Source organism: Gouania willdenowi, chromosome 9 (assembly GCF_900634775.1).
Source record: "Gouania willdenowi chromosome 9, fGouWil2.1, whole genome shotgun sequence".
Lineage (NCBI taxonomy): Eukaryota > Metazoa > Chordata > Actinopteri > Blenniiformes > Gobiesocidae > Gouania > Gouania willdenowi.
In genome coordinates, this window is record NC_041052.1 from 5,007,394 (window position 1) to 5,035,344 (window position 27,951).

The 27,951-nt window shown below is 35.2% G+C and overlaps 1 protein-coding gene across 1 annotated transcript; it reads left to right on the forward strand.

Moving 5' to 3' along the window:
- Positions 1 to 321: 321 nt before the first annotated feature.
- lifra (LIF receptor subunit alpha a) lies at positions 322 to 27,847 on the forward strand. Its single transcript, XM_028457108.1, has 18 exons — positions 322 to 463; positions 11,230 to 11,407; positions 11,491 to 11,627; positions 12,170 to 12,323; positions 13,304 to 13,579; positions 13,764 to 13,890; positions 15,870 to 16,006; positions 16,153 to 16,295; positions 19,705 to 19,858; positions 20,769 to 20,833; positions 22,065 to 22,296; positions 23,191 to 23,370; positions 23,469 to 23,570; positions 24,478 to 24,624; positions 24,734 to 24,871; positions 25,720 to 25,813; positions 25,964 to 26,030; positions 26,868 to 27,847. The coding sequence occupies exons 2-18, from the start codon at positions 11,245 to 11,247 to the stop codon at positions 27,540 to 27,542; spliced, it is 2,991 nt and encodes a 996-aa protein (XP_028312909.1). The 5' UTR covers positions 322 to 463; positions 11,230 to 11,244; the 3' UTR covers positions 27,543 to 27,847.
- Positions 27,848 to 27,951: the final 104 nt, after the last annotated feature.

Consider the following 27,951-nt stretch of genomic DNA (forward strand, 5'->3'; position numbering starts at 1 on the left):
AAACGTTTTTAAGTTTTGAATCGGGAATCAGAATCAGAATCCTTTTATTTGTCATTGCACAAGAAAAGCACAACATTTTTTTTTTTTTTTTTGAATAGTAGCTCTTAGAAACATTGCAAGACAGTGTAGAAAAATAGTGCAAAAGATGTAGGCAATAAAAATAAAGAAAACGTATATATATATATATAACCATCACCTTATGTAACATTTCAGTAATATAATATGACCACCTCTAATTTTGAGGGGTCCAGGGGGGCGGTAAATCAGAGGTCACGTGGAGGGTGACGTCACCGTCATCTTCCAGTAAGCCCGGCCCACTGCCTCAGTCAGAATTCCTTTGGGAATGGCCAGAGTAGGGAGGACGGGACAAGGACCGTGAATAAACAGAGCTGCACTAAAATATACAGCAGGTGTTGGATTTACCGGACTCCACACAGGAGAACGCTGAGAGCTTCCTCTCCAGGTGAATATGAGACGTTGTGTGAGGTGTTGTGTATTAGTGTTGAAGGGATAGCTGTAGCTACCTAAAGCTAACGGTGTTTATCAAAGTGCACTGGCCTGTGTGCGCACTTCAAACTACGTCACATTCCAACCAAATGTCAACACTTTATCGACGCTTTTCTTTCGTGAGGCATTGCAAACGCACTGATAATCAACAATAATATATTTCACATTGAAGTGCATCATGATGCAGTTGGTTTGAAGGTTTCTAATGAGTTTTTGTGGGTTGTTCTGTATCGGTATCCATCATCATTTAGCACCGGAGCTATAGCTAATGATGCTGGAACTGTCCTGTCCACAGCTGGAGCAGATGTTTACTAAGATGTTCACACGTTTTATTTTAAAGATTCACTATGGCTGTGCATACTTGAGGCTAAATGTGGTGTTTACGCCTATTTCTGATTGTTATCTTTGGAGGGGAGCCTGGGGCTGAAGGGCTTTGGTTTGTACACAGTGTGACTGTCTCAGAGTCAGGGATGGGCCCCCAAAAAGGTCAATTTTCTGATCCAAGAGCCACAATAACGCAATATAATCTTAGCATTGGATTATAGTTTATTATAGATGATATTGTAGTCAGTAGCACCAAGCATCTTGCTGATGTATTTTATAGTCACAGGGTTTCAAATGTATGATAATCTTAGCTTTTTCTCAGGAATAGAAACTAGCTTCTTATATTGATATCGGATATAGGTCCGATATCAGACAGAAAACGAATATCGGATTTTATCGGACTGCATCTAAAATCTCCGAAATATATTATATTATATTTATTCAATTGTAGAATACTGTAGATATTATGTTGAAGAATAAAATGTATGTAACCAATTGGTTAATAATAAATGTGTCAGTTTCTCCCATACCTACTGTTGTTGACTATTGTTCTCTGTTTGAGTAACATCATTTAATCAAGTCTTTTCTAACATTCCACACTACATAATAAGTAAGAAAAGTATGTATGATTCATGCTGTTATCATATCGGATCAATATCAGTATCGGCCAATACTCAAGGCTGCAATATTGGTATTGTATCGGAAGTGAAAAAGTTGTATCGGGACATCCCTACTTCATAGATAACTTTTATTATTGACTAAGAGGACAAACTTACTTAAGTAAATGTGTAAAGAAAAATACATAAAACAATTGTTTTATACTGATAATTTGTGTAACAGTGCTGTGTGAGGTAGATAAAAAAAAAAGCCGATATTGTTGTAAAAAAATAATGAAAAGTAGAATATAGGACTTACCTTTTCTCTACCCATGCTGTTAGGAAAGTGTTTGATGATGTCAAAAGTATGTATGATTTGTGTTGACATCGCATCGTATCAATATCGGTATCGCCAAACACATAAGGCTTCAATATCGGAATCTTATCGGAAGCGAAAAAGTTGTAACGGAACATCCGTAAATACAGTATAATATTTTTTAGAAAGGGAAATAGAACAATAAAATACAGTTTGAAAAATGACTGTGCCTAGGTTTGTCAAATAAAAACATAATTACATACACATTATGTATAATGAGTTGACCATTTTCAACTCATTACATATAAGTAATTTAAAAAAAGTTATTTTTTCTATTTATAGTCCAAAAAGTGCCCCTTTTTTAAATGTAATGCAAAAATGTAAAGTCTAAAACTAAAACCAAATTAATGTCGTCATCATGATATTCTTCAACAAATACTCCTATAATCTGTACTTGAACTTTGCCTAACAAGATTTGTTGTTGTTGTTGTTTTTTAACTTCACACTAGAACATTCTACACAGCCCAGATTTCAGATATAGATATGGTTTTTTTTTTTCAACAATATTAGCATGTCTGCATTTCCTGGCAGCAATTGAGATCTAAGTTTTGCTTGTTTTTGTGTTTGTTTTGTATGTTATTGGAGTCATTATGATTGTGCATTTTTTTGGTCCTTTTTGTTGTTTTTATGTGCCGATGCCTATACTGATTTAAAAAAAAAAAAAAAAAATTCAGCCAATGGCCGATATCTAAAGCCGATATACTTTTTTTAAAGCACATTGATTGAAAGACAACTGAAACACTCATATGATATAAATGTATATGTTAAAATTTTAATTAAATACACCAATAGAACTCTTATCATTTATTTAACTTTAAATACAACCAAGTACAAGAAAAAGTACAGGACGGGTAAGTAGCAGTAAAGCACGACAACAATATACAATGTGCAAATACGTTTTAAACTAAATACCTGTTTTAGGTATAACTGTTCACAGCCACCACCATTATACCTAAGCTTCACACTTGTCACCATATGCACAATTACAACATCACATCTCAATCTCACTTTAAAATAATCAACTCTTCCCCACCCTTTCCATTTCCTTCCTTGAGTTTCTCCTCCCTGTTCCCTTCCCCCTCACTTAGGTGTAACACTGCCCACCCTTTTTATATCCTCCTTATAATTAAGTGTTTCTTACCCTTCCTTATGGAGAAAAAAAAAATGTGTATATATATATATTTTTTTTGGCCGATGGACGATCTTGAAAAAAGTCCATATATTCGTCCTCTAAAAATTTCCAAAAATCCAGCATTTACATTTTTAAAATTGTATTACAAAAAAATACTGAAAGTGCTGGGAGGTGTTACTTAAAAGAGAAGTGAAATAATTCAGCAGCTTACTGATGGTAAAGGAAAAATCATCCGATTGGTTTTTTTTGCTCGGTTGCTGTGCATTCTGGCAATCTGCCAAAGACTGCAGGAGCAGCAGGGGGACGGGGCTCAATGAGCCTGTTTTTTTCACACAAACTACTAGTTTGATGTAAAGCTGTCCTTACATAGTGACAGCTTTAGCAATTATGACAAAAAGTCACTTTCATAAGAGTTGCAGACTGCACCTTTAAGAATGTTAATCACATTTAAACCATGTTTACTGTGAGCTCTGGGCTCCACTGTCTGACCTGTGTCCATAGATCTGAGATCTGCTGGGTTCATACCTGACTAACATCTCACTGATGTATTCTGGACCAAACACATTCACACATTTATACACCAGCAGCAGAACTTTAAAGTCTATTCTTTACACTGACACCCAATTATATTAAAACAAGTACAAAAAATGTACAAAAAATTTTGAAAAAGCAAATAAATATGATTCACATTTTGGGTGTTTTGGTGGCATAAATAAAAAAATATTAAAAATGTAAAGTCCCTAAATATGTTGTGAAATCAAACATACACTTATTGTACGTAATATTAAATTTGCTGGTGTTTTTAATTGACTGTTGATTTGATTGTTTTTCCCTTGCAACCCCCCTCCCCCCCACTACTGAGGTAAATTGTTTAAACAGATGGTGAAATGTCTCAGTACATGTTGTCATTGCGTTCTGACTTAAGGAACTCGAACATTAGTCACCCTAACAATCAAGATAAATATACAGTAAAGCTTCTGCCCACTCGTACCTGATGGAATAGTCGCCTTCATGTCCACGTGTTTACTGGGTTTCCAGGATTTAGGGTTGTTTGTGCCAAGTATGATAATAGGCTGGTATTTTCACTGGTTTCTGACTGTAGTAGGATCCGTTTTTCAGATGCAAATTAGGGCTGAACGATTTTGGAAAAGTTGCGATTGCGATTTAATATGCGATTATTTTTTTCAAAGGCCTCTTGTCATGTAATTTATAAGCAATACAACAATCTGTTTCATAATAAACAATTTCAGATTCATTTAAACTTTAAATAAATATAAAATATACATTTTAAAGCACAGTTTACAACAATAAAGCAAACAAATCTGTGGCTTTATCTCTTCAACATATCTAACTAACTTCACGCTTCATGAAACATGTAAACATGTGGACTGCACTTCTGAAACACTCTCTGAACTTAACAGGACAGTACAAGACAGGACAAGACAATTCAATAAAAATTACAGCCTTTGCGATTAGAAAATTGCATTTTATGATATCGCAATGATATCACAAATGCAATTAATCGTTCAGCCTTAATGCAAAGCTCTTTAAATAATCAATAATCAGTGAAATTGTAAGATGATGGATTATAATGTTTGTCTTTGGTTGAAAATGATAATAATAGCCTATTAAATATTACCAGCAACTCACAAAAATAACAGCAAAAAACAAAATAAGAGAAAAATATACTGAATAATAAAAAAGAACAGACAAACAACAACAAAATACACAAAATTACACCAAAAACACACACAATTATGATAGAAATGATCTTGATTAGAACATGAACTGACAATACAAGGATCAGTGTTGGTCCCACATCAGGACCGGAAAAGAAAGAAGATACGTTAGAATTAAATCTATTCAGGAGGCACTAAATACTGTTTCGTTCCACTTATTTACAAAATTGTGTGTTATCATCATTTCACGCTATAGTTGTTGTTTCATAGTATTCTGAGCAAAATGTTGGGGTACTAGAGCCAAAAAAGTTTGAGAACCACTATGGTGTCCTGAGGGAAAGGAAATGTGCTTGGATAAAGTCCAAACACTACAGACAGAGGACTGAATGTGTTTCTCAGTGAGGTCAGTGCACTGACATTTCACGACATTTCCCATTTATCAACCACATTGGTTTTTTTCACTTTTCTTCCTCACACATCCGGTTTGTCTCTCATCCGTTCCAAACATCAGTCAGAAATAGCTGCAAGTAACGCAAGATAAAATACTTCAGTAGTACACTGTGCTGCAGGGATGGGTTTAGGTGGTTGTTCTGTGTGTTTTGCTGTCTTTTTGTGTGCTTTTGGAGTTATTTTGTGTATTATTATACTTTTAGGAATGGTAGAATACAATCGATCTTGTGTGTCTTTAGAGTGACTTTGTGTATTTTTCTTCTCATTTTGTTTGTTTATTGAAATCATTTTGTGTATATTCAGTCATCACATGTATTTTAGTTGTTTTGTTTAGTCATCTTGTGTGTATTTAGAGTGACTGTGTATTTTTCTTGTAATTTTGTGTGTTTATTGAAATCATTTTGTAAATATTTAAATTCATCTTGTCACTTTATATATTTTTGTGCTATTTTTGTAATCGTGTTGTTTGTTTTTGGAGTCATTTTGTGTATTTCTGTTCCAGTAGGAGTGTGACAATATCTCGATATGGCGGTATATCGCACTATTTTTCCTCACGATTGTTTATCGATATGCTCCCGCTAAGTATCGATTTTTATTTATTTATTTATTTCAAAACCTTTTTTGCTTTTTCACTGCAAGTACATCTTCACAGAAATTTTGTCACTGTTTGTTAACGGAACCAATATATTGTTTACTGGAATATTGCACTATAATGGTGTCACTGGTAAGAAAGATCCTATTTTTTGTTTACAGAAAGCACTATTGAAGATACTTATTCGTTTACATTGGTACGTTGACACTTATTTACAGAAATGTTGCGCTAAAATACTGTCACTGTTCATAGGACTTTTTCAATTTATTGTCTTTCAGAGATGTAAAATAAAAATTGTATTTTTTCACTTAATCTTTTTTTTTCTTATGTCATAGATTATCGTAGATTGATTTCTGACCAATATATTGATAATAGTCATATCGTGAGATGATCGTTATCGTGAGCGCTGTATCGCGTATTGTATCGTGAGGTTCCCACCCCTAGTAGACAGCTTTGTTGTAAAACTAGGTGTCTTTTATAATAGACTCATTAAAGACATAGGCAACCGGCAGCCCGGGTGTGGCCCTCGGTTTAATTTTATGTGGCCCCCAAAGTAAACATACTAGATGATAGAAAAATGCACAAAACAAAAGCAAGAATACATAAAAAAAAAATACAAATAATTACAACATTGCAAGAAAATAGAGTGAAATACAAGAGAAAAACTCAGAAAGTACTCCAAAAAAAACCACAAAACTACAACAAAAATGAACAAGACAACAACAGTAATGTACAAATTTATTCAGAAAATATATAAAATTACAGAAAATGACAACAAAAGTAAACTCTGCAAACCCACAGTATTCACAGACGCGCAAAATGACCACAGAAATACATAAAGAATTACTCTAAAAAATACAAAATGACACACACACAAACACACAATGACTCCAACAAACATGTATTTTACAGGAAAATACACAAAAGGACAACAGAAACTCACAAAGAGCAAGACAACAACAAACATACACAGAATGATAGAAAAACACACAAAATGACTAAAAAAACTCTTTGTTCTTTCCTGTATTAATGCTCAGATTGCTCATTATTCTAAATGCTGACATGAATGTTGATCATGTGACCTTCTGATCAAACAAACACAATTTTGTGGCCCCGCTGTGATAAAAGTAGCCTATCTCTGCTTTACAGGCTAATGTCGTTTTCTGGATAGGATTTTTGTTTTCTTTCCAGCGCTGAGTGACAGTGTTTGTAATTTTAGGTTTGGCTCTGGCTCATTTTTTATTTTTGTTCTCTTTTTAGTGGTTGCTCTCAGCTAGGATGACCTTTATTTTATACTTAAAGATACTGTGTTTTAGACTGAAACAGTTTGTAAAGCAGTCTGTAAATCAAGTTTGTTAGTTAATAATATAAACTATTATGCAATCATCAGCAGTAAAAACATTTATTCACTTTTTAAAAGAAGAATGATTGTGAGAACTAAGGCTCCAGTATTTATTTATCGAGTCTTTTCTAAGTGGTAAAAATGCAGCTTTTTGGTAAAGAGAAGACGGTTTGGCTCAGATTTCAGATTTTTTTGTAGTTTCAAGTAATATTCATTAGTGCAACAAGGACAAGGACCAGAAAGGTATTGATCCATATGCTGGTGTGCACTGGTATCAGATTCTTGATGAGATTTCCCAGAATCACAAGCACTCCCCTCCCCCATCCCCACTTGCTATAAGTACACTTAGTTTGTGTGTGTGTGCGTGTGCGTGTGTTGTTGAATGGATTGAAGGGTGTACCAAGTGTTGGGAAAACATCTCATTCTGGTGTCAGCTGCTTTTGTTAAATTCTTTAAATTTCCCTCTTTTTGAACTTTGGACAAAGAGCCAGTGTTTGAATGTGGGAAACCACGATGATGATGATGTTGATGGTGAAACCTTTGGGTACGAGAGGAAGAGAGAGCACAAGTGTGTTGGACTGTGGCCGCACACAGCTGTATTTACTTCAAGCCAAGCCTCAAAATTTCTTCCAAATGTGAAGCATTTTAAAAATTCCAGCCAACTGTAGGACACCCTCAAGTCTATTATGTTGTCATTGGTTACTAGTTAGCATGTGACTGGTTTCAGCTGCACTTACATTGGTTAAAGTTTTCTCCAAGAGCGCTGTGTACTGTACTGATGAATGAGAACAGGAAAACGCCGCTACATATCCTGTAAAACAACAAAAGGAATACGGTACTTGGCTTGTAAAAATAAATGTGAACGTATTCTGGCAGCTGCATTGAAAAGCACTTCTGAGAGCTGGAAATGTAAAATAGCAAATTCTATTTAACTAGGGCTTTTGCTTTTCAGTAATCATGGAAAATGGACAGAAAATACACTTCCTGAAACCGAAAAGGCTATTTTATTTTAACATGTATTTTTTAAATGTCATTTTAAAATTTGTTTTATTTAATATTTTTATTTTATTTTTTATTTTTTTATTTATGCATTTTTTTATTTATAATTATAATTATTTCTATTTTATTTATGTCTATTAATTTTATTCATTTATTCATTTATTCATTTATTTATTTATTTATTTATTTATTTATTTATTTATTTATTTATTTATTTATTTATTTTTCTACAAAATCGGCCAGAAATTGCAAATTGACACTGAATATACCCCTGCATGCATGTTTTGGAAGAATATCACGCATTTACACGCACGTTGTCTTTGTAAACAGGCAGTGAGAGAGATGATAATGTCAACTCTCGCACAAAATATAACTTAATTTGATGCAATATGAGGGACTTCACTTTCTGGAATAGAAATAGATCTATTTTTTTTTTCACAATATCGTGTTTTTCCACGATATTTAACCATAAAATGTGTGGTCTAACTCGTAGCTTTAGCAGCTGGACGTCAAATCTCACACAAAATCTCAGGTGATCTCAGTGTGTGCTTGTTAAGGTGGATTCCTGCTGTGTATAAATATGAAAATTAATGACAATAGTTAATGCAAATAACTGTATTAATCAAGTTTGGCATGATTCCTGGAAGTTTAATAGCCTGTAATGACATGTGATGAGGGAAAGGTGATGAAATGGACGCAGAATGGAAATATGTAAACTGGGGAAGGGCAATTGTTATCACAGCGGGGCCACAAAAATGTAATGGTCTGACATGAGGGCCACATTATCAACATTCATGTCAGTATTAAGAATAATGTCGAATCTGAGGAAAGAAAATTTTTTTTTTTTTGTCGTTCTTTTTAGTCATTTTGTGTATTTATCTGTCATTTTGGGAATTTTTTCTGGAATGTTGTGTATTTTATGAGGCAATCTGTGCCTTTTTTTAGTGTTTTTGTAATTTTGTGTATTTTTTCTGTCATTTTGTGTAATTGTTGTTGTTTTGTGAGTTGATGTGGTTGTTTTGAGTGTATTGTGAGTCTTTTTTGTGTTTTTTGTTGTTTTTGCTCCATCTATTTTTGTTGGCGTTCTGTGCATTTTGCTGTTGTTTTTGTGTGTTTTTGGAGTTATTTTGTGTATTATGTTGGGCTTCATATTATTTCTAATTTCTTGAATTACAATTTTTGGTGGATTTGTCTTGGGGGCCGCACAGAAATAGACCGAGGGCCACATTTGGCCCCCGGGCTGTCATTTAACCATGTCTGATGTAACCCTTCACGGAAATGGAATTGGGGAAATTTTGAAATGGAAAATCTGAGGCTCTATTTTAATCAATGTGAATTGTAATTATGAACATATATTATTATTATAGAGATGAAAGAGAAGAACAGTATCAGACTGAATCAGAAACAGTGGGTTGCTTGATGCTTTACCCAGTACAGTGTAGCTTTATGTGTGGGTTTAGATGGATGTGTATTTTGCTTTCAGGTTGTACTGATGCAGCTCAGTGGGTTGGGTATTGTTTCATTAGCCTGACTGGTTTCCTGAGGCCTGTGCTAGCTTGTCCCGGGGGAAACCAGACCAACCCTCCCAAGGCATCTTAGTGACACTAAACCTGACGGTTGAAAACACAAACTGCAAAACCCTGTAATAAAATTGCAACACAATATTGTTAATGGAGACATGTTGGGTTGACTCTGCAATGCATGCTGGGTCTTGATCTTATAATCTGTGTCTGTCTGTAAATCAGCAAACATTGTTTCCATCAAATAATTTGTAACATATACTGTACAACTTTTTATTAAACAGTGAAGTTATGTAAGTATTTGGCATAAAAGTGGGAGGGTCTGTCACTATTTTGTGCTTTTAAAATACAGCACACTGAGGCAAATGGAAGCCTTCGGACTAATGTTATGTTATGACAAACTACAGGGTAATACACAACATAACAACAAAAATACACAAAAGACAACAACAATACATTTCAAAATTACTCCATGACTACAAAAATACACAGAGAACAATATACTAAAGTACACAGAGTGAAAACAGGATATAGGAATGCACAAAATGACAATAAAAACACACAATGACTCAAAAAATACACAATATAACAAAAATACACAAAAGACAACTAAAATTTTTTTTAAAAAATTACTCTATAACTACAAAAATATGAAAAAAACAGCAGAGATAAATATACAAAAATACACCAAGTGAGAACGGAAATCCACAAAATGACAATAAACTATCTGAAACGCAACAAAAATACACAAAACAACAACAGAATTACACAAACTGTTTTTTCTTGTATTAATGCTCAAATTGGTACTTATTCTAAATGCTGACATGAATGTTGATAATGTATTTATTTGATTGTTCTTTCTATACGCGCCGTTGATGTTTTCATTTTTCAGAAACCACTAAAGCATTAAATATACTTTGCTAGTATTGTGCAAAAAACATTTAATATTGCAAAGAAAAAACTGTAATAGAGAAAAAGAATAATAAACTTTTAAAATTTTGTATTCAAGTTGTTTCTTAATTCAGTCAAGGCAGCTTTTGGTGTAACAATATGATTTACCTGAACTTATTCCAGAAACAATTAAGTTTGTGTGATTATATTTATGATCAAATAAATGTGTTCATCCTCATTCTGGTTTCTGAGGAGTCGGTGCATGCTGTTTTACAGTTGGTCTGTCTGTGGAGTTTTAGGACTTTGATCAATAGTTTTTCATAATGTAATATTGTTTAATTTTTTTTATTGATTTCCTAAAGAGCTCATCTTTGGGAGCACAAAATATATTTATAGACACAAATAAATAGCAGCACATCACATATTTTTTATTTTTAATTATTTCCTCTGTGAAATAAACACAAAGGATGTCAATTTGTCCGACTTGCTTTTATTTGTTTGCTGTTTGGCACATTTAGAAGCAAACGAGACAACAAAGTAACCAATTAGATATATATATATATATATATATATATATATATATATATATATATATATATATATATATATATATATATATCTATATATATATATATATATATATTAGTCATCACTCACTGTATGAATGGTGTGAAGATTGTTTTTAATAACAGAAAAGCTCATTGATTGCAAAGGACCTTCTTAACAGTGAGAAAAAAATGAATTTCTAATCTTAAAATTTAGATTATTTTATGTTTAATTTGGGATGGATCATTCATTTGATGTTTTTCTTGTTCCCACAGAGTTCCTTCCACTCTATGCCTTTCTTCCCAGGATGCCAACAAGGGCTTAGCCCATTGGTTTCCATAGTTACCATGTCATCCTTCAGCATCAGTCTCGGTTCAAAACTTCACAGCAGTTTCGTGCTACTCATTGTTTTCCTGCTGTGTCAAACGTCTACACACACTCGGGCCAGTGCTGGTAAGAAAAGTGTATCATAAAATGGATTTTTCAACGTTTTTTTTTTTTAATAATCCTGTACTTTTCTTCTTGTTCTCTGGTAGTTCTCAGTGTACCTGCACAGCTCAGCCTGTCTGCCGATGAGAACACACAGCAACTGTCCATTTCCTGGTTGGGAGGAGGAGCCGAGACCTTTGATGTCCTTATTTTAAGAACTGAATTCAATGAAACAGTCTTTTATGTAAGCTTTCCCTTAAATTTGTGGTTTTTAACCTTTTTGTTGTTGTGATCCCATATATATATATATACTGTATATATATATAATACAGTTGTTTGAAATTGTGTGTGGTATTTTCATTTGAAAAAAATGCATTGTATATATATTTCTGTGATGTCATGGACTAAAATAATCAAATTAAATTAAATTTATGAAAATCTTAAACAAAAATTAAATCTGATTGTTTTTTTAATTTTCTTTACTTTTATTTTTTTCAAAAATGTAAAAAAAAAAAAATATATATATATACATATATATATATTTTTAAAAATAAAACTGTATAGATTTAAAAAATAATTTTTGAATCCGTTTAATTTAATTAAATTTTTTATTTATTTATTTCATTATTACATTGGGTAACGATCCCAAGGTTGAAAAACCCTGCCTTAAATGTTTTCAGGTCACATTCATCCTTTTACACTTTTATATTCTCTCTTTGTTGTCCCTCCATCAGCTCAGACTTGTTTTATTTACCTGTTATTTGGTCCCTCGTGTTATTATCACAGGAAAGCGTCTCTGCTAAAGCTGACCCAGTGAGCGGCCGGTACCAGTATAACTGGACCTCAGTCGAACCTCTAGAGTGCACCTCACTGTCTGTCAGAATTCGCTCCAGAGATGGACACGCGACAAGTGAATGGAGCGACACACAAATAAACCAAGGTCAGAAGGGAACATTTTATTCAAGTATTAATTAATTGATTCATTAATTTGTTTGGTTCTTTCATGAAAATGCAAACCAACATAGATTCCTCATGTACATCAGACAATATCACATTCTAAATGATACATTTTCAGCAGTGGAAAGGAGCAGTAAGAAGAATTAACTTAATCAACACATAATTGATGACCCCCACCAACCTTCCCCCTCAATCCACACAATTTTTTTTTAATTTTTTTGACCAACCCAAAAATCTGCAACACATTTATGAATCACCCCACATTGATTGATTTTTTTTTTTTTGCCCTATACATTGTTTCCAATTGACAAAAATGTGTACCTTTAAATCATAATCTTGAGCATTCCACGACCTCTGGCATTTTTCTGCTTTTGGCTTTAATTATAAAAAACTAATTATTGCAGTTTAATTATGTCTTTTAATTTTAACAACCCTGATTTGATAAAGAAAAAAAAAAGGAATTTGCATGGTCTCTAAAACCAGCTCTTTGTAGATAATTCTGATAATTCTTTTGTTCCAAAATCAGTGGTAAAATATTGCTAGTACATGTGTTACCCCACACTTCAACACAATATGTTAAATAGGGAAATATGATAGAACAATATAACATACATACTTGGCTTTATTCAGAATAAAAGGATTTTAGACACCTTACTTTTACTTACGATATACGTATGAGCTTTCCATGACAGCTGATGATCCAAAATAACTCCAAGGAATCTAAACTCAGTTTCCAAAAAACATGAACTTAGTTTATTTGATTTTTCATTTTTAAATAATTAAAAAATGCATTTATATTACAAAATAGCAAATATACAAACATGCCTTTTCAATAAGCTGTTGTCCTTTGTTAGCCCAATTGAGTTCATTTGTAGGAATACATACAGAAATTCAACAACTCATGTTTAAAAACTTTTTCATTCTTTTCTTTTTCATTATTTTTCCAACTTTTCCACTTTTCAGGAAGAGATTTGCCAAACATCAGGGAATTCCGAGTGTACCCATTGGACAGGATCGTGCCCGCAGGCACCACCACTACTTTCTGTTGCATCGTGGAAGAAGGATACACCTTCGATCGCCTTCAGTATGGCAGCACGGTGCTGAACGTGACGCGGCTCAGTAGGAGGAGCTACGCCTATACTGTGTCTAACCAGGAACCCAGTCACCCCAGTGGAACCAACGTGCCCTGTAAAGTCAAGTCTTCAAACAAACTGGCTGGAACAGTCGTGTTTGTAGGATGTAAGATTATTTTTTACCAGCATAAGAAAGAGAATGATTTAAAAAGTCTAAAAAGGCTTTTGAAACAACAAATGTAACTATAGGAAGTCTATTGATCTGCTAATAATTAGTTTAAAACATGTCTTCACTTGTATTTATTTGATGAAATTCCTGAATTTTTTAAAAACTTTTTTTCAATCTACAGATCCCCCTCTACCAACTAATCTTGTGTGCGAGACAAACGATTTAACCTCAGCCGTGTGCATGTGGAATAAAGGACGTGACACTCACTTGGGTGGACGACGAGAAACACGCTACTCATTAAATAAAAGGTAAAGAATTATGGGAAAAGAACATATTTCTAAACGTATTTATTTAGAAATATTCAGATAATAGAAGCCATAATGGTGTACAAAAATTAACTGTATAATATATTGATAATAGCAGGGATTCTCAACCTTTGGGTCAGGACCCCGTTTTGGGTCACGAGACACTGGGCGGGCGTCGCCAGATGCCTTCAAGAAACTGAGAATATTTTCTGAACAATTTGAGGCCATTTTTGCTTATTTTTACCCTTTTTTCTGCAACTACACCAAACTTTTTAACTTATTTTCATCACTTTTTGTGCCATATTTTTTCTCCTCTTAATGCATTTTTGCTACATTACTTCCATTTATGCCACTTCTCTATCAAATTTCAATGCCTTTTCTGCACATTTTTTCAACTTTCAAGACATTTTCCGTACCTATAAACCCATCAAATGTTGCATATGTTGACCCATTATTGTCACTTTTTACCGCTTATCACCATATTTCATGCTTATTTAATCCCATTTAACCACATTCACGATTTGTCATGCCCATTTTTTTTTTTTTGCCAGTTCAAACTAATTGTTTCTACATTTTAAATTACATTACACACACACCCCACTCCATTTCTGCCATTTTTAAGCCAGGATTGATTCTTTGAACCCTTTTTACCACTAATCTGCAACTTTTAACCAATTTCTGTTTTTATATATCACATTTCACCACCTTTCCTTGTCACCTTAAACCCATTTTATTTCTGATTAAAACAATGATTTACATCTTTAAGATGGCTATATACTATGGTGCAAATAATAACATTTTTGGATAACAGTGGATCTTATTCAGATAAATTAATAAATGTGGTTATCACAGATTCATAGAACAATGGACCATCATTTTGCTGACTTTATGGATGGGCCCCAAAAACCTCTCCCCTTTATTCCCCCTTATAGATGGCCCTGTCTCCATGTGACTGTTCTTCAATGTTCATGAATCATGTCTGTTTTCAACCACCTTTAGGTACAGTGGGGGTCCTTGGTCTCCGAAACCTTTATTTTGGGGGTCGTGGACTGCAAAGGTTGAGAACCACTGGATTAGAGTTCCTGTTTTGTTTTCTGGTGCGATTGATTATTTAGAACAAAAAGGAAGATGAGATACATAAAGCACTCAGTCGCCATCAGCACTTGCTTTCCTGTCTTTGTGGTTATTTGATAGTCTTGGCTGTGTTATGGCAATTTTTATATTCATCATAATATCGTCAAATGTGTGTTCATGTGTACAATTTGTCATGTTTTAATACATGATGACTCCATTACTCTTTGCACTTTTGAACAGCTGAATCATGTTAGATTAAACAGTACAGATCGTATTGTACTCAGTGCAACACAGAGTCTCTGCTGAAGGCCAAAACTCAAACTCACGTGCAGATATGCACGCACACACACACTATCAAGGATCGATAAGAGTGGCGCCCAATCTTCCTCATAATATACTCGTCTTCATCATCCTCAAATGTTTCCACTGTTGGGCATCTGACTCCCTCCTTCTCCTCACCTCAGGGTGGAACTTTTTCTGTTATCTGTATAAAAGCTTAAGCTGTGAAACTGTTAGTTAGAGTGGGTCTGGCCTTTTTGCTCTGCCACGAGCCTTTTGCCTTTCATTCTTTCAGGATGGAAGCTTCTTTTTTACTCCTTTTTTCTTTAATTTTATGATAAATCTTTTTAATAAAATCATCAATGCCTCGCCTGGACTCCATCATTCAACCAGAGCAATAAATCATGTCTCCAAATGAGGTCAACCGCAAATTTGCCGTGACAGCTGTTTTCCAGACCTTTTACTGGAACGGTCTGCGTATTGGCTGGAATGTGTTCAGACTTATGTCCTCCATTATTGTCTCGATGAATTGTTTACTAGTTTATTACATCAGATTTATATTGAATTCCGGTTGCTTTCCTTTGAATTATTTCCGGTAAATGTCAGCTTTTCTTGTTCTATTTTGGTAGGGACTGCGGTCGGAGCAGCTCAAAGCAGACACAGAAAGAGTGTAGAGCACCGCAGTGGGAGGGAAACTGGACACTGGTCGCGGTGAACCCACTCGGCCAACACATTCTCACCGACTCTGCTGAACTCAGTCACAGAGGTGAGCGCTTATCACCACGCACAAGTTAATGTTTATCTAATAAAGTTGATCTGTTCCCACTCGCAAACCTGCAGGCCAAGCTTTTAGTGTGATATCTGTGATATAGCTTTAAGCTTCATTGAAGTTTTCTGGTTTCTTTCCCACAGTGCGACCAGTGGCTCCGTATAAGCTGAGTGCTGCCGTGCAGGCCTGGAATGCCACTGTGCAGTGGGAATGGAAGTACGACGGTTATTCATCCCTGGCTCTCGCCTGCCAGGTTGAGGTCACCACAGAGGGATCCAAAACAAAAGTGAGTGCTGAAAATACGTCAAGATGCCTGAAACGAGTCACTAAATGCCGTGGTTCTCAAACTTTTTGGGATTTTCCAACTTTCAAGCCCTACCTGCTCCCATTGCCTAATAATCCTGACAAATAACACATTTTTAAATTTATTGAGCTAACAGGGAACAATAACATCATATTTCATAATAAATCAATTACTAAATTAAACTAATCACCTGCATAAAAAAACAAATGTCAAAGTGCAGCAGTGAAAAATACAGGAAATAAAAATACATTGTTTGCAATCTGTGCCAAAAGGCTTGAGAAACAAAGGAAATTCAGTGCACGTACAACAAGGGTGTCAAACCCTTTTTAGTTCAAATACAGAGCAGTTTGATCTCAAGTGGGCCGTAGATTTTAAGCGGGAAACAAGTTATTTCAAGATTATTGTGCCTTAGTTTGCACATCTATGTATACATAAATTACAAAATATGCAAGAAACTGCATATCCAAGCAATAAGTGATAGATATCAGTCCCAACAATATATGCACTTTAAATTACTGAATTTTTTTACCAATTTCTATTTAATTAAGGGAAATAGTATGTCATAGTTTGAAGAAAATTAAAGGATTTTGTACGAATTTAGCATCTTTTTCAACAGTTAACATTAAAAATGACTGTAATTATGCTGCAACGTAAGCACCAGGAAAACTGTGAGCACCTGTAAATAATCTAGTTTCAATTACACAATGATTCATGTTTTGTCTGTCATTTTTCCTTTCTCCTGTGGGTCGAATTGAATGCTCCAAAGGGCCAGATTTGGCCCCCTGCCCATGATTTTGACACATGTGACGTATGAAATGAACTAAACAGGGAACACGTAATATCATGTTTCATAATGCAAGTGACATATTTCATAAATAAATCAAAACTCAATGAAACAAATCAGCTGCATAAAAAACTAATGTAAAAGTGCAGTAGTAAAAAATACAGGAAATAAAGAAACATTGTTTACAATCTTTGACAAAAAGCCTAAGAAAACAAAAAAGTCAATTCATTTTTTAGTCGCTATTAAAAGTTTGTTTATTGTTCTGTTCTAGTTCCACTTTACATTTTGTTCACGGACTCATATCTAATGCAGTCTAATATGGAGAGAGAGTCAGTCTTGGTCCCAACCCAGGCATGAGTTCACCAAACTATAGAAATAAATCTATTCAGGATCCACTAAATCAGTGTTTTTCAACCTTGGGGTCAGGACCCATGTGAGGTCGCCTGAAATTTCTGAAAAATTAAAATAGGTTTTTAAATGTTTTAAATTATTATTCTTTTGTTTAAACTAAAACACAATCTTAAACAACTATATTTCTATACTCTCACTTTGTGAAATATAAATCTAGTTTAACTAAAATGCATTAAAGCTAGGGTTTTGCTTTTTGCAATTATTTTCTCAATAGAGACGACCGGTAGTAACAAATGTAGTGACTTTATTTTGTGTTATTGGGGAGTTTTCTGATGTTTTAGAGACATGAAAGCATGTATCACTGGCTGCTGTGAGGACAGTAAGATGTTCAGAGTCACAGCTGCTCCTCAAACACAAGCAGCCAATCTCAGCTGATCAGAGCAGACACTTTGTTAGGCTTTGGAATAATACGGTAATACTGTATACTGCAGGGTCATAAAAATAGCAATGGTATCAGTTTCATTATCGCCATTAAAAAAAAAATGCAATGCACTTCCCAGTAACTGCGCAGGGTCCGCCCCACACACACACAGGTGTCAGAGAGAGAGAGACTGAGAACAGACGCGTGTAAACCAAGAGAAGCTTATTCAAGGTGAATTAATTCTATATTCTGGAAGCGGAGTGATGGTTCGCTGAGAGCGGCAGTCAGTAGGGATCACGGCCCACTCTGTAAGTGCTTTTGGTGGGGAGGAGCTGACGGCAGCAGCAGCTGATCGGGACAATATCTACAGTGATACGTGTATTCATGTCAGAGTGTCTAATACACTAGAAAAATCACCAATAACACAAGATAATGTCCATACATGTATCACTAGTCTATAATGAGAAAAAAGTTGCTAAAAGTGTTCAGAAAATGTACCAGTAAGGGAGGTTCAGTTTCCTTCTGCCTTACAGAGGAATGAGAGTGTGCAGCGTCTCTGCCGTACCAGGAAATAGCGATGTTTAGTCATTTGAGCTATGAAAAGCACAAAATACTGACACTTTCACACTTATAGGTACTGTAGGCTATCGGAAATTGAAAAACAAATAATTTATAATTATATTATAATTAAAACAAATAATCAAAATATCAATTCATCCTTGGGTAGGCACTGCTTACCTTGCCTACCCTGACTGCACGTCACTGGCCTTATGTCATATTTTTTAAATAGTCACGGTAATACCGTATACAACGGTAAAATAGGGAGGCGGTATAACGGTATCAAAATTCAGATTCTGCCCAAGCCTACACTTCGTCCACACTCCAGATGAATTGAGTCCCTCTTAGATCATTTTTAATAAACTGTTTATTCTGTCTGTTCTCACTCTCTCTATGACTCGGGGCGGACTACACTTACTGAAACACACGCAGACTCCGCGGACAGCCTTCCTCCTGAACACGCTTGAGCCTTTCTTCTTCTTCTGTGTAGTTTTACGGTGGTTGGCAACCAAGGCCAGGTTATTCTGTTGCTTCTCCACCTCGGTCTTCCTTTTTCTTCTTGATTTGCCGTGTAACCGCGGTGCCAAAAGCCACATTAGAGACTTCAGCTGGAAGCCATGCCATGGGACTGTCCCTACTCTCAACACGGGAACGCGCATCGAGTTTTGACGAGCAGCTTGAGCAGCCAATAGTAATGGTTAAAACAGCTCATTGGATCACCCTGTTGGTAGAAAGATCTCTGATTGAAGGCCAGCGTCATGCTCCTGTATTTCTAAAGCTAATTTGCGGAGCCACGAGAAGGAGAAGAGATTCACTGTCCACACTTTGGATTACAATATGCAATGGATTTTTGACCAAATCAAACAAACAAAAAACCTTACAAACTGCAGCTTTAAAAAAATATCTGAGCTCTAACATGATCAAAAACTCATCCTACAAAAAAAAAAAAAAATGGCGTCACCAGAAATTGTTGACATCAAAATGGGGTCATGATCCAAAAAAGGTTGGGAACCACTGCACTAAATATTGTTTCTTTCCACTTATTTACAAAATGAAATTCTTTAAAATGTGTGTTATCATTCATTCATTCCATCATTATGCTCAATAGTTGTTTTTAAATAGTTTTCTAAGCAAAATGGGTATTTGGAATCAGAAATAAGAGAAAGGGGGTACTTGAGCCAAAAAAGTTGGTCTAATGACCTCATGTGTTGTATTCTACATATATACATTTGTGCAGCCAGTTTTCCAATGTTTCAAAGTGTGATGTTTGTGTGCAGCGCGTCTTCTCTGGTGTGGGTCTGCGCTCTGTGCTTCTGACGGGTCTGTATCCAGATGAAGATTACAGCGTTCAAGTGCGCTGTGGTGCCCAGCAGAACTTCTGGAAGTGGGGGAACTGGAGTGAGCCGATTTCTTTCAGAAGTAACATGGATGGTACGTAGTGTCAATGATGTCATCTGAGAAAACAGTCCGTTTTCTATGTGTTCATTAATTAACAACAGCATAGGACCATTTAAAATCCATGATGTATTACCCTGCCAGCCAACCTTATAGTCTCCATTACGATTAGAAAAACAAATATAGATTTTCCAGAATTTGTTGTTTTGTGAAGAGAAAAATGACTTAGTCCAAATGAATATTTCACCTTCAGGTGCAGAAAGGTTAATAACATTATTTTCCACCAAAAGTCATTATGCTGGGTAAAAACCAAATCCTGCAGAAGTTCATTAATGCACATACGATTAGTCTATGATTACGCATCTACTGTATATATATATATATATATACATATATAACAATTTATCCCAGTGTTTTTCAACTTTGGGGTCATGACCCCATATGGGGTTGTCTGGAATTGTAAACGGAATCGCCTGTATGTCTAGTAATTGATAAAAATTCATTCCTGAATACATCTTTTTATTTTTTTTTTAATTATTCTTTTTGTGACATAAAAACTATGTTATCTATTTATCTGTTTCTATTTTTACAGAACCATTTTTTTTCTCTCGCATCATCCATGAATGAAATCTCTTGCATTATCTGTTTTGATAAGAACACAATATTTTTCTGTGTGTGATTTTAAACAATTTCTTTCTTTTCTTTATTATGCGAGTGTTTCTTTTTTTTTTTTTTAAAGACCCAGCTGTAATACCTTGGTCGAGCACAAGGGGGCAGCAGCTCACACTTTGAGCATTTCTCACTTTTTAATTTCACTCCCTTTTTGGTTCCACTGCGTAAAGTCCTGTTTATCTAATATTTGGTAAGAGGCAGAAGTGTGATTTGTGCAGCTCTAGGAGATACAGGTTGTTCCATGTTGTCATTCATTTGAGTTTTCTTCTCTCAGTTCCAGATGTTCTTGATGTATGGATGTGGATAAACAAAGACAACACTGCAAAGGTCTTTTGGAAGGTAAATAAAAATAAATTTTAATTTCATTTAGAGTAGCAGAGCTACATGTGTGTCTGTCTGCAATTTTTTCTGTCTCCATGAAACAATAAATTTGGTATGGTTGTTGATGAACCTCTGTTTGATCTGACCCATACCAAATGTTATTTTTATTTAGTTATTTTATTTTATTTTTATTGTATAATTTTAATTTTGTCTTTTGTTCACTTTATTTATTTATGTATACATACATGTACTGTATATATATATATACTGTAAATGCTTACATTCTTCTTTTTTTCTTTTTAATTTCATGAGTATCCAATATCTATTGCTCTGCTTGACTATTTGTTTAACACTATTGTTGCTTTTATTCTCACTATTACTTTCATTGCTACTGTTATTGTATTTGGCAATTGAAAATTGTTATAAAAAATAAATTTTTCTCGTAGGAGTTCCTATTATTTGTCCTGGGTCTCCTCCTAGGCTGATAATGCTGCACTAATGACACGTATGTCATCTCATAGGGGGAAATGTTGACTGTTTTTGGAGCCAAAATGTCAAGGTCAAGATCAAGGTCGTGTCATGTGTCAAAACCCAAAATGTTCCATATCTCTACGAATATTTATCATACAAGTTTAATGCTTGCTTTTATGAAAAGCTAATCTCTGGAGTATTTTATGTCTTTGGACTGAAGCTGTACGACCTACCAGTACAAAGGTTGGTAGGGGTCAAAGTTCATGACGTCACAAAAAAAAATGCTTTTTTTCCCTAAAACTTGGCCACAAATTGAGATACTGTGCTCAGACTGGTACCATTGAACAACATTTCCTTTCAATGTGTGACCTTAACCTTTGCTCAAGGTCATATTTAAGGTCAAGGTCAGTCTTCCGTTTTTCCTGCTTTATTACTTTTAATTTAATTAGTAAAAAGAACAAACTTGTCAACAAATCCAGATACAGGTTGTCATTTTTGGCGATTTTTTTTCAATTTTCAATTGCTAAATACGTATTTGTCTTGCGAATACATGTCTTGCCTAGTTATTGACTTTTATGGTTTATCCTTGATTCTGTTTTTTTTTTTGCATATGCATGTGATTACTCGACTAAATGTGGAAATCTTTATTAATTGATTGCCAAAAATGTGCAATAAAGAGTTTTTTTTTAAAAAAAGAAAAGAAACTAACTTTTATAAAGGCTTTTCTTTTAAAACTATAATATTTTAACTTTCTCTCTTCCTCTTTAAATTTTTCCAGCCTCTGTCACACAGACAGAGTCACGGTCAGATTACAAACTTTGAAGTGACTCTGTGGAACCCAGAGGAAAATCGACAACACACGGAGGTCTTACCACGCAACACCTACGACGTGTCCGTGAACCTCACACACATGGTTTCCCTGACACAAAACACTAGCGTCATAGCTACGGTCGTAGCAAAGAACACTCATGGGACGTCTCAACCTGCAAGCATAGCTTTGACTTTCAAAGGTAATGTGGAGATGGACTAGGGTTGCTCAACTCATCAAATTTGAATAATGATCACGATTTTGGTTGCCACATTTAAATTAACCTGATAGTCGGCAATATTTACGTTTAAAATTTGATCACACTCTGCAATAGTGTGTGTTCAGTTAGCACTTGGTACATTTTTTTTTAATTTTTTTTGCTTTTATTTAAAACAGTGTGGTATGACATCCAGATATAGACAAAAACAGTGATCACACAAATTTAAATTAAGGTACTTTGGTACAGTGACAGAGAAAAAGGATACTGTATAATGTATATAAACACATGCACACAAATACACATTAAACATTTTGAAATGGACAGTGTTCAATATATACAATTGGCTGTAGATACAAATTGTAATTGAAAATAAACAGTAATGGTACCATTTTAAATTCTTGAGTCAAGGTCTTAAGGTTTTTTTAGCTTCATTTTGAAACAGTTCATATATATATATATTTTTTTTTTTTTTTTTTTTTTTAAAGTAGTGCAAAAGAATTACAGATTTTTCCCCTAGCATGATAAATAAATGTGATTATAATCGTGATTATAATATTGCTCAAAATAATCGTGATTATAATATTGATCAAAATAATCGTGATTATCATTTAGGCCATAATCGTGCAGCCCTAAGATGGACATGCTGATTTATTTCCTACGGTAATAAATGGTAGAGGCCGTTTTAAGCAAAAGGCATTAAAATAATCTGTAATTCCACATTTTTAGTGGCTAGTGCCACTAATTTTGACTATAAAAACAAGAACATCCTTTTGCTTAGTCTGTCTGTCCAATGCTCACTTTTTTTAAACGCAAAAAATACACAAATAATTTATAGTTTGATGATGATATAGTTTGTAATTTTATTTCCCTTTCCAGATGTGCAGCACAGGGATAAGTCCAGGACCGCAAACACAGACGGAGGTTTCCACCTATCCTGGCAGAGCAACACCAGCTGTAGTTTAGTAGTGGAATGGCATGAAAGCTCCTGCATGCACGACTGCAAAGTGGAGTGGAACAAAGTAGAAGCTGGAAGCTCCAATGTGTCCATTCAGTCAGGTCGGTCCAGTTAATTATACTGTACAATCTAGGATTGTGTTGTTTCCTACAATAGAGCTTTGAAATATTCATATTCAATACATAATAATATTTTTCAGAGAACTTAGAGCCCGGTGTCAGGTATGACTTCTCCCTGTACAGCTGCCCATCGGACGCCCCCGAGCTGCTACAGCAGTGGGAGGGATACGCTCAGGAACTGGGTAAGGGTAAAAAAAAAAAAATAATTAAATCAGGGGTTCTCAACCTTTGGTCAGGACCCCATCTCGCGAGACACTGGGAGGGCGGTCGCCAACTAAGAATATTTGAGCTCGGTTTTGCTTATTTTTACCCTTTTTTTTTTTATTTTATTTTTTTACACCAAACTTGACATATTTTAACCCATTTCATCACTTTTTTGTCACATATTTTTGCTCCTTTTTAAAGCATTTTTGGTACATTACTCCCATTTCTGCCACATCAAATTTCAATGCTTTTTCTGGACATTTTTTCCACTTTCAAAATATTTTTGGCACTTATAAACCCTTTCCACCACTTTTCCACCTAATGTACATGTTATTGTCACTTTTAACCTCTTTTCATCATATTTCATGCTTTTTTTTGTGAATTTAACCATATTCACGATTTGTTATGCCCATTATTTGCCTATTTAAACTAATTGTTCCTACTTTATAAATCACAGTACCCCAATCTCCCCTCCCCCCATTTCTGCCACTTTTAAGCCAATATTGATACTTTGAACTAGTTTTACCCCTTTTTCTTTTCGTTTATACCCACTCTAATTTCTGTGGTTTTTAAAATCCCATTTCTCCACCTTTTCCACCATTTTTGGTCACTTTTCACCCATTTTATTTCTGATTAAAACAATGATTTACATCTGTAAGATGACTATATACTATGACACAAATAATAATCAACTTCCTGGATTAAGATCAATAAATAAATGTTGTCACATTCATAGAAAAATGGACCATCATTTTGCTGATTTTACAAATAGGCTCCTTTATTTTGGGCGTCACATGCTGAACAGGCTGAGAACCACTGGATTAGAGTTCCTGTTTTTTTTTTTCACATTCTTGTTTTTTCTCATGTTTCTTGTGGCTTTTCCAGTTCCTTCCAGTTTGGTGCCTCTGTCAATTATGCAGCAGGAAAGTGATGTTCTTTTAAGCTGGGGAGAGATTCCCCTGGTGAACAGAAGAGGCTTCCTCTTAGGATACAATGTTTACATCAGTAATGACTCCCAGCTGACACTACTAGGTACATGGCGGTACATTTTGTATCATTTGTAATCTTCTTACACTACTTGTTCTCTCCTTATTCTGAAACTCTCTTCTGGTTTTTGTTTTTAACGCGGTCCTACAATCAGCTAATCTGTCCCACCCTGGGTTGAGGAGCTACAGAGTGAAAGGTCTCCCTCTCAACACCTACAAGTTCACTGTCAAGGCTTTTACGTCGGCTGGCGAGGACACAGGCACCACCGCCTCCATAACCCTGGAGCCCTTCAGTACGGCAACATTCACTGATCTAAATGTTTAAAGATGGGAATCACCGTTTGTTCGGTGTACATTTTAGGACATCCTCAGGTCACAGAGTGAGGTATCGGGTATCATTTATCTGGTATGTCATTTGTCAGACCAAATGGACTCAGCAAAACCTCAGTCAAATGACACGGCCTCAGGCTTCAAAATAAAAGTCGTCAGACTCAACGGTCTCAGGGCGTAAAAGACGACATGCCGTAAATACACATGACATCATCCATATGTGCTGCTTCCGATACGAGAATAAAGTTGAAAGCTTTTCTTTTCTATTTCTTTTATAAAGGTTAAGATACATCAACATTTTAGTATTTATTTATCAAACAGTACGTTGATATATCTTACATTTTAAAAAATAAACAGGAAAGAACGGCTTATCAAGTTTGTCATGTGTACTTCCGGTTCCTTCAAAATAAAACGTCATGTCGTGTTTTCGAAAAAAAATAAATAAATAAATTTAAAAAATATATATATATTTTTTTTTATTTTTTTTTTGTGTGTGTATTGGATTAGGAGAGGGTTAGTTACAATCTCAGTACGGTTACAAACTCAGTCCGTTATCACGGACTGAGGCCGTTGAGTCTAACTACTTTTATTTTGAAGCCTGAGGCCGTTTCATTTGACTATCATTCATCAGACGTCAGATAAAACGCTAAGGTTTTCCTTGATACTTCACTCTGAGACCTGAGGATGTCCTAAACACATCATCATATCTCTTTTGATTATATGAATCTTACAGATTCTTGTTACTTGTTGATGTGTCATTAAATGTAAGTGTTGACGTTTTGCTTTTTTTCATATTATTTTGTCCAAACAGCTGATTGGCTCCTCCTGGAAATATTGGTGGCTTTGGGAAGCGTGTCCTTGTTACTGATCATTGTCACTTTCATTTGCTTTAAGCAAAGAAAATGGTGAGAATTTGTATTTATTAACCACTTTTTTTTTTTTTAAAGGAAAGAAAATAAGCATAAATTTAGACTTTTGGTTAGTTTGTGTGACGGAATTATATTGATGCTGTGTCTTGATGAGAGTTTCATTCAATTTGTTTTTTGCTCCATCAGGGTCAAAAATGCTTTTTATCCAGAGATTCCTGAACCCAAGCTGCCAAGCGATTGGTCTCGGACACAGGTAAACCCACTGGTTCCCAACCTTTTCGTATCACAAATTAGTTTTCTGGTAATGTTTGTTATACTGTGTTACAATCACAGAGTAGCCAGTGTCAGTGCACAAAGAAACGATAACCGCCAGCAGTTATTTGAGATTGTGTGTACTGTTTTTTGTTTTGTTTTTTGTGCAAAATAAAAAAAAGATTTTTTTATTTTTATTTTTAAAAAGAAAATCAAAATTACATTGTTTTTTATTTTAATTTGAGTTTTTTTTAATTTTATTATTACTACACATTTCAGGTAACCCCACATGGGGTCACGACCCCAAGGTCGAAAAAACCTGGGTAAACCCAATCTCATTTACTTACCTGGCTTCACAATGTATTTATAAGGATATTCTTTTACTTAGGATCTTTTTGTGTGATTTTAATCAGTGACAGTTATTCATTATTTTTATTTAGTAAAAGAGAGATCGGCCCCGACTAAAAATGTTTCTTTGACCTTGTATTGTTAGAACGTGGAATGAATTAAAACATAATCAAAAGCTTTTAAAACTATGTTAATTAAGATCAAAATTTAAATGTAATCAGAATCAGATTACAGTTTATTGTAAATTATAATCAAACTCGCACCATTTTAGTGCAAGAACATGCAATATATGCAAGAATATCTTCTTGCAGAAGCGGGATGAAATAGAATAAAAAGTACAAGGAAATAACTGCTCCCCATTTACAAATATAAAATTATATTTAAAAAAGAAGAAATGCATTTAAGCTTGTATTGGGTTCATAAATGTATTTATGAATTTATGACCTTTGATTGGTTTCAGGAAACATTTGACTTTTGTCTGTATTTTTAGGGTCCTTTGGATGTGAAGCCGTCGCCTCACAGTATGGTTCATATCGTAGAAAAGCCCGAGTGGGATTCAAGTAAAGAAGTGCTGGTGGTGATTCCTGAAGAAGATGAGAACGATGAAGGTCAAGGCATTGGAGATGAGCCTATGGACACGGACGAGCCGACGTCACTAAGTTACTACAACCATGTAGAAGACGAGCGGCCGATAAGACCAAGGTTCCCAGACTCCACGTCTTCAGCGTCTTCTTTGGATTCAGCTCAGACTGATGTGACCTACACTGGGATCCAGACCTCAGGATCATCTCTGGTCTTCCAGGTAGATCCACAAGCGTCCTCTGAAGGCCACAGGAACCCACCTGATCCCTCCATGAGGAGTGGTGGGGGCTACCGGCCCCAGATGCAGCAAAAGGCTCCGAGTAACAGCCTGAGTATGGAGCCGCTGTTGGAACCCCCGACGGGCAGTGCTGGGGGCTACAAACCCCAAAGCTCCTGGCATCTGGACACATCTGGTGACACGGCGGAACGAGGCAGTTTGGCGCCCTCGCTGGGGTCGCCTACCTCCATCGCTTCCACACAGTTTCTTCTCCCTGATGAAGAGGAGCATGAGGGGGAGGAGCAACAGTCTTCATCAGCAGCAGCTACTTGGTTCTCAAACCTTATGTCATCCACCAAAAATTAATATCATTTCACACTAAGAGAATCAGATCATTACTAATGCAGCATCATGGATAAACCAAGGTAACCTGTAGATGTAGCACTACATGTATGACAACTTACAGTTGCTGGAGACAAAAAAAAGTATAATCACATTTAGACATCAGCTGTGTTAAAATGTCCCACGATACCGTACTACTACCGTACTATACACTACAAACTATATACTAGTATGAGTAGGATGATGAGCGTTCCCACTGAAGTATACTTCCAAGTTTCCCAAGATGCATTTGGAACCTACAATGACAAAAACCTGAATCACACTGAGGATAAATATCTCTGTTGATTCTCCACCTTTGAAAGTTCTGAAATCATTTTAAGTGAGAAAGTGACCAAGTAGAATATCAACATGTGCTCATTTGATCCATAAAACT

Coding starts and splice junctions, on each gene's coding strand:
- lifra (XM_028457108.1), top strand. CDS start 11,245: ATGCCTTTCTTCCCAGGATGCCAACAAGGGCTTAGCCCATTGGTTTCC. Junction 11,628..12,169: donor TCAATGAAACAGTCTTTTAT/GTAAGCTTTCCC, acceptor TTATTATCACAG/GAAAGCGTCTCTGCTAAAGC. Junction 13,580..13,763: donor AACAGTCGTGTTTGTAGGAT/GTAAGATTATTT, acceptor TTCAATCTACAG/ATCCCCCTCTACCAACTAAT.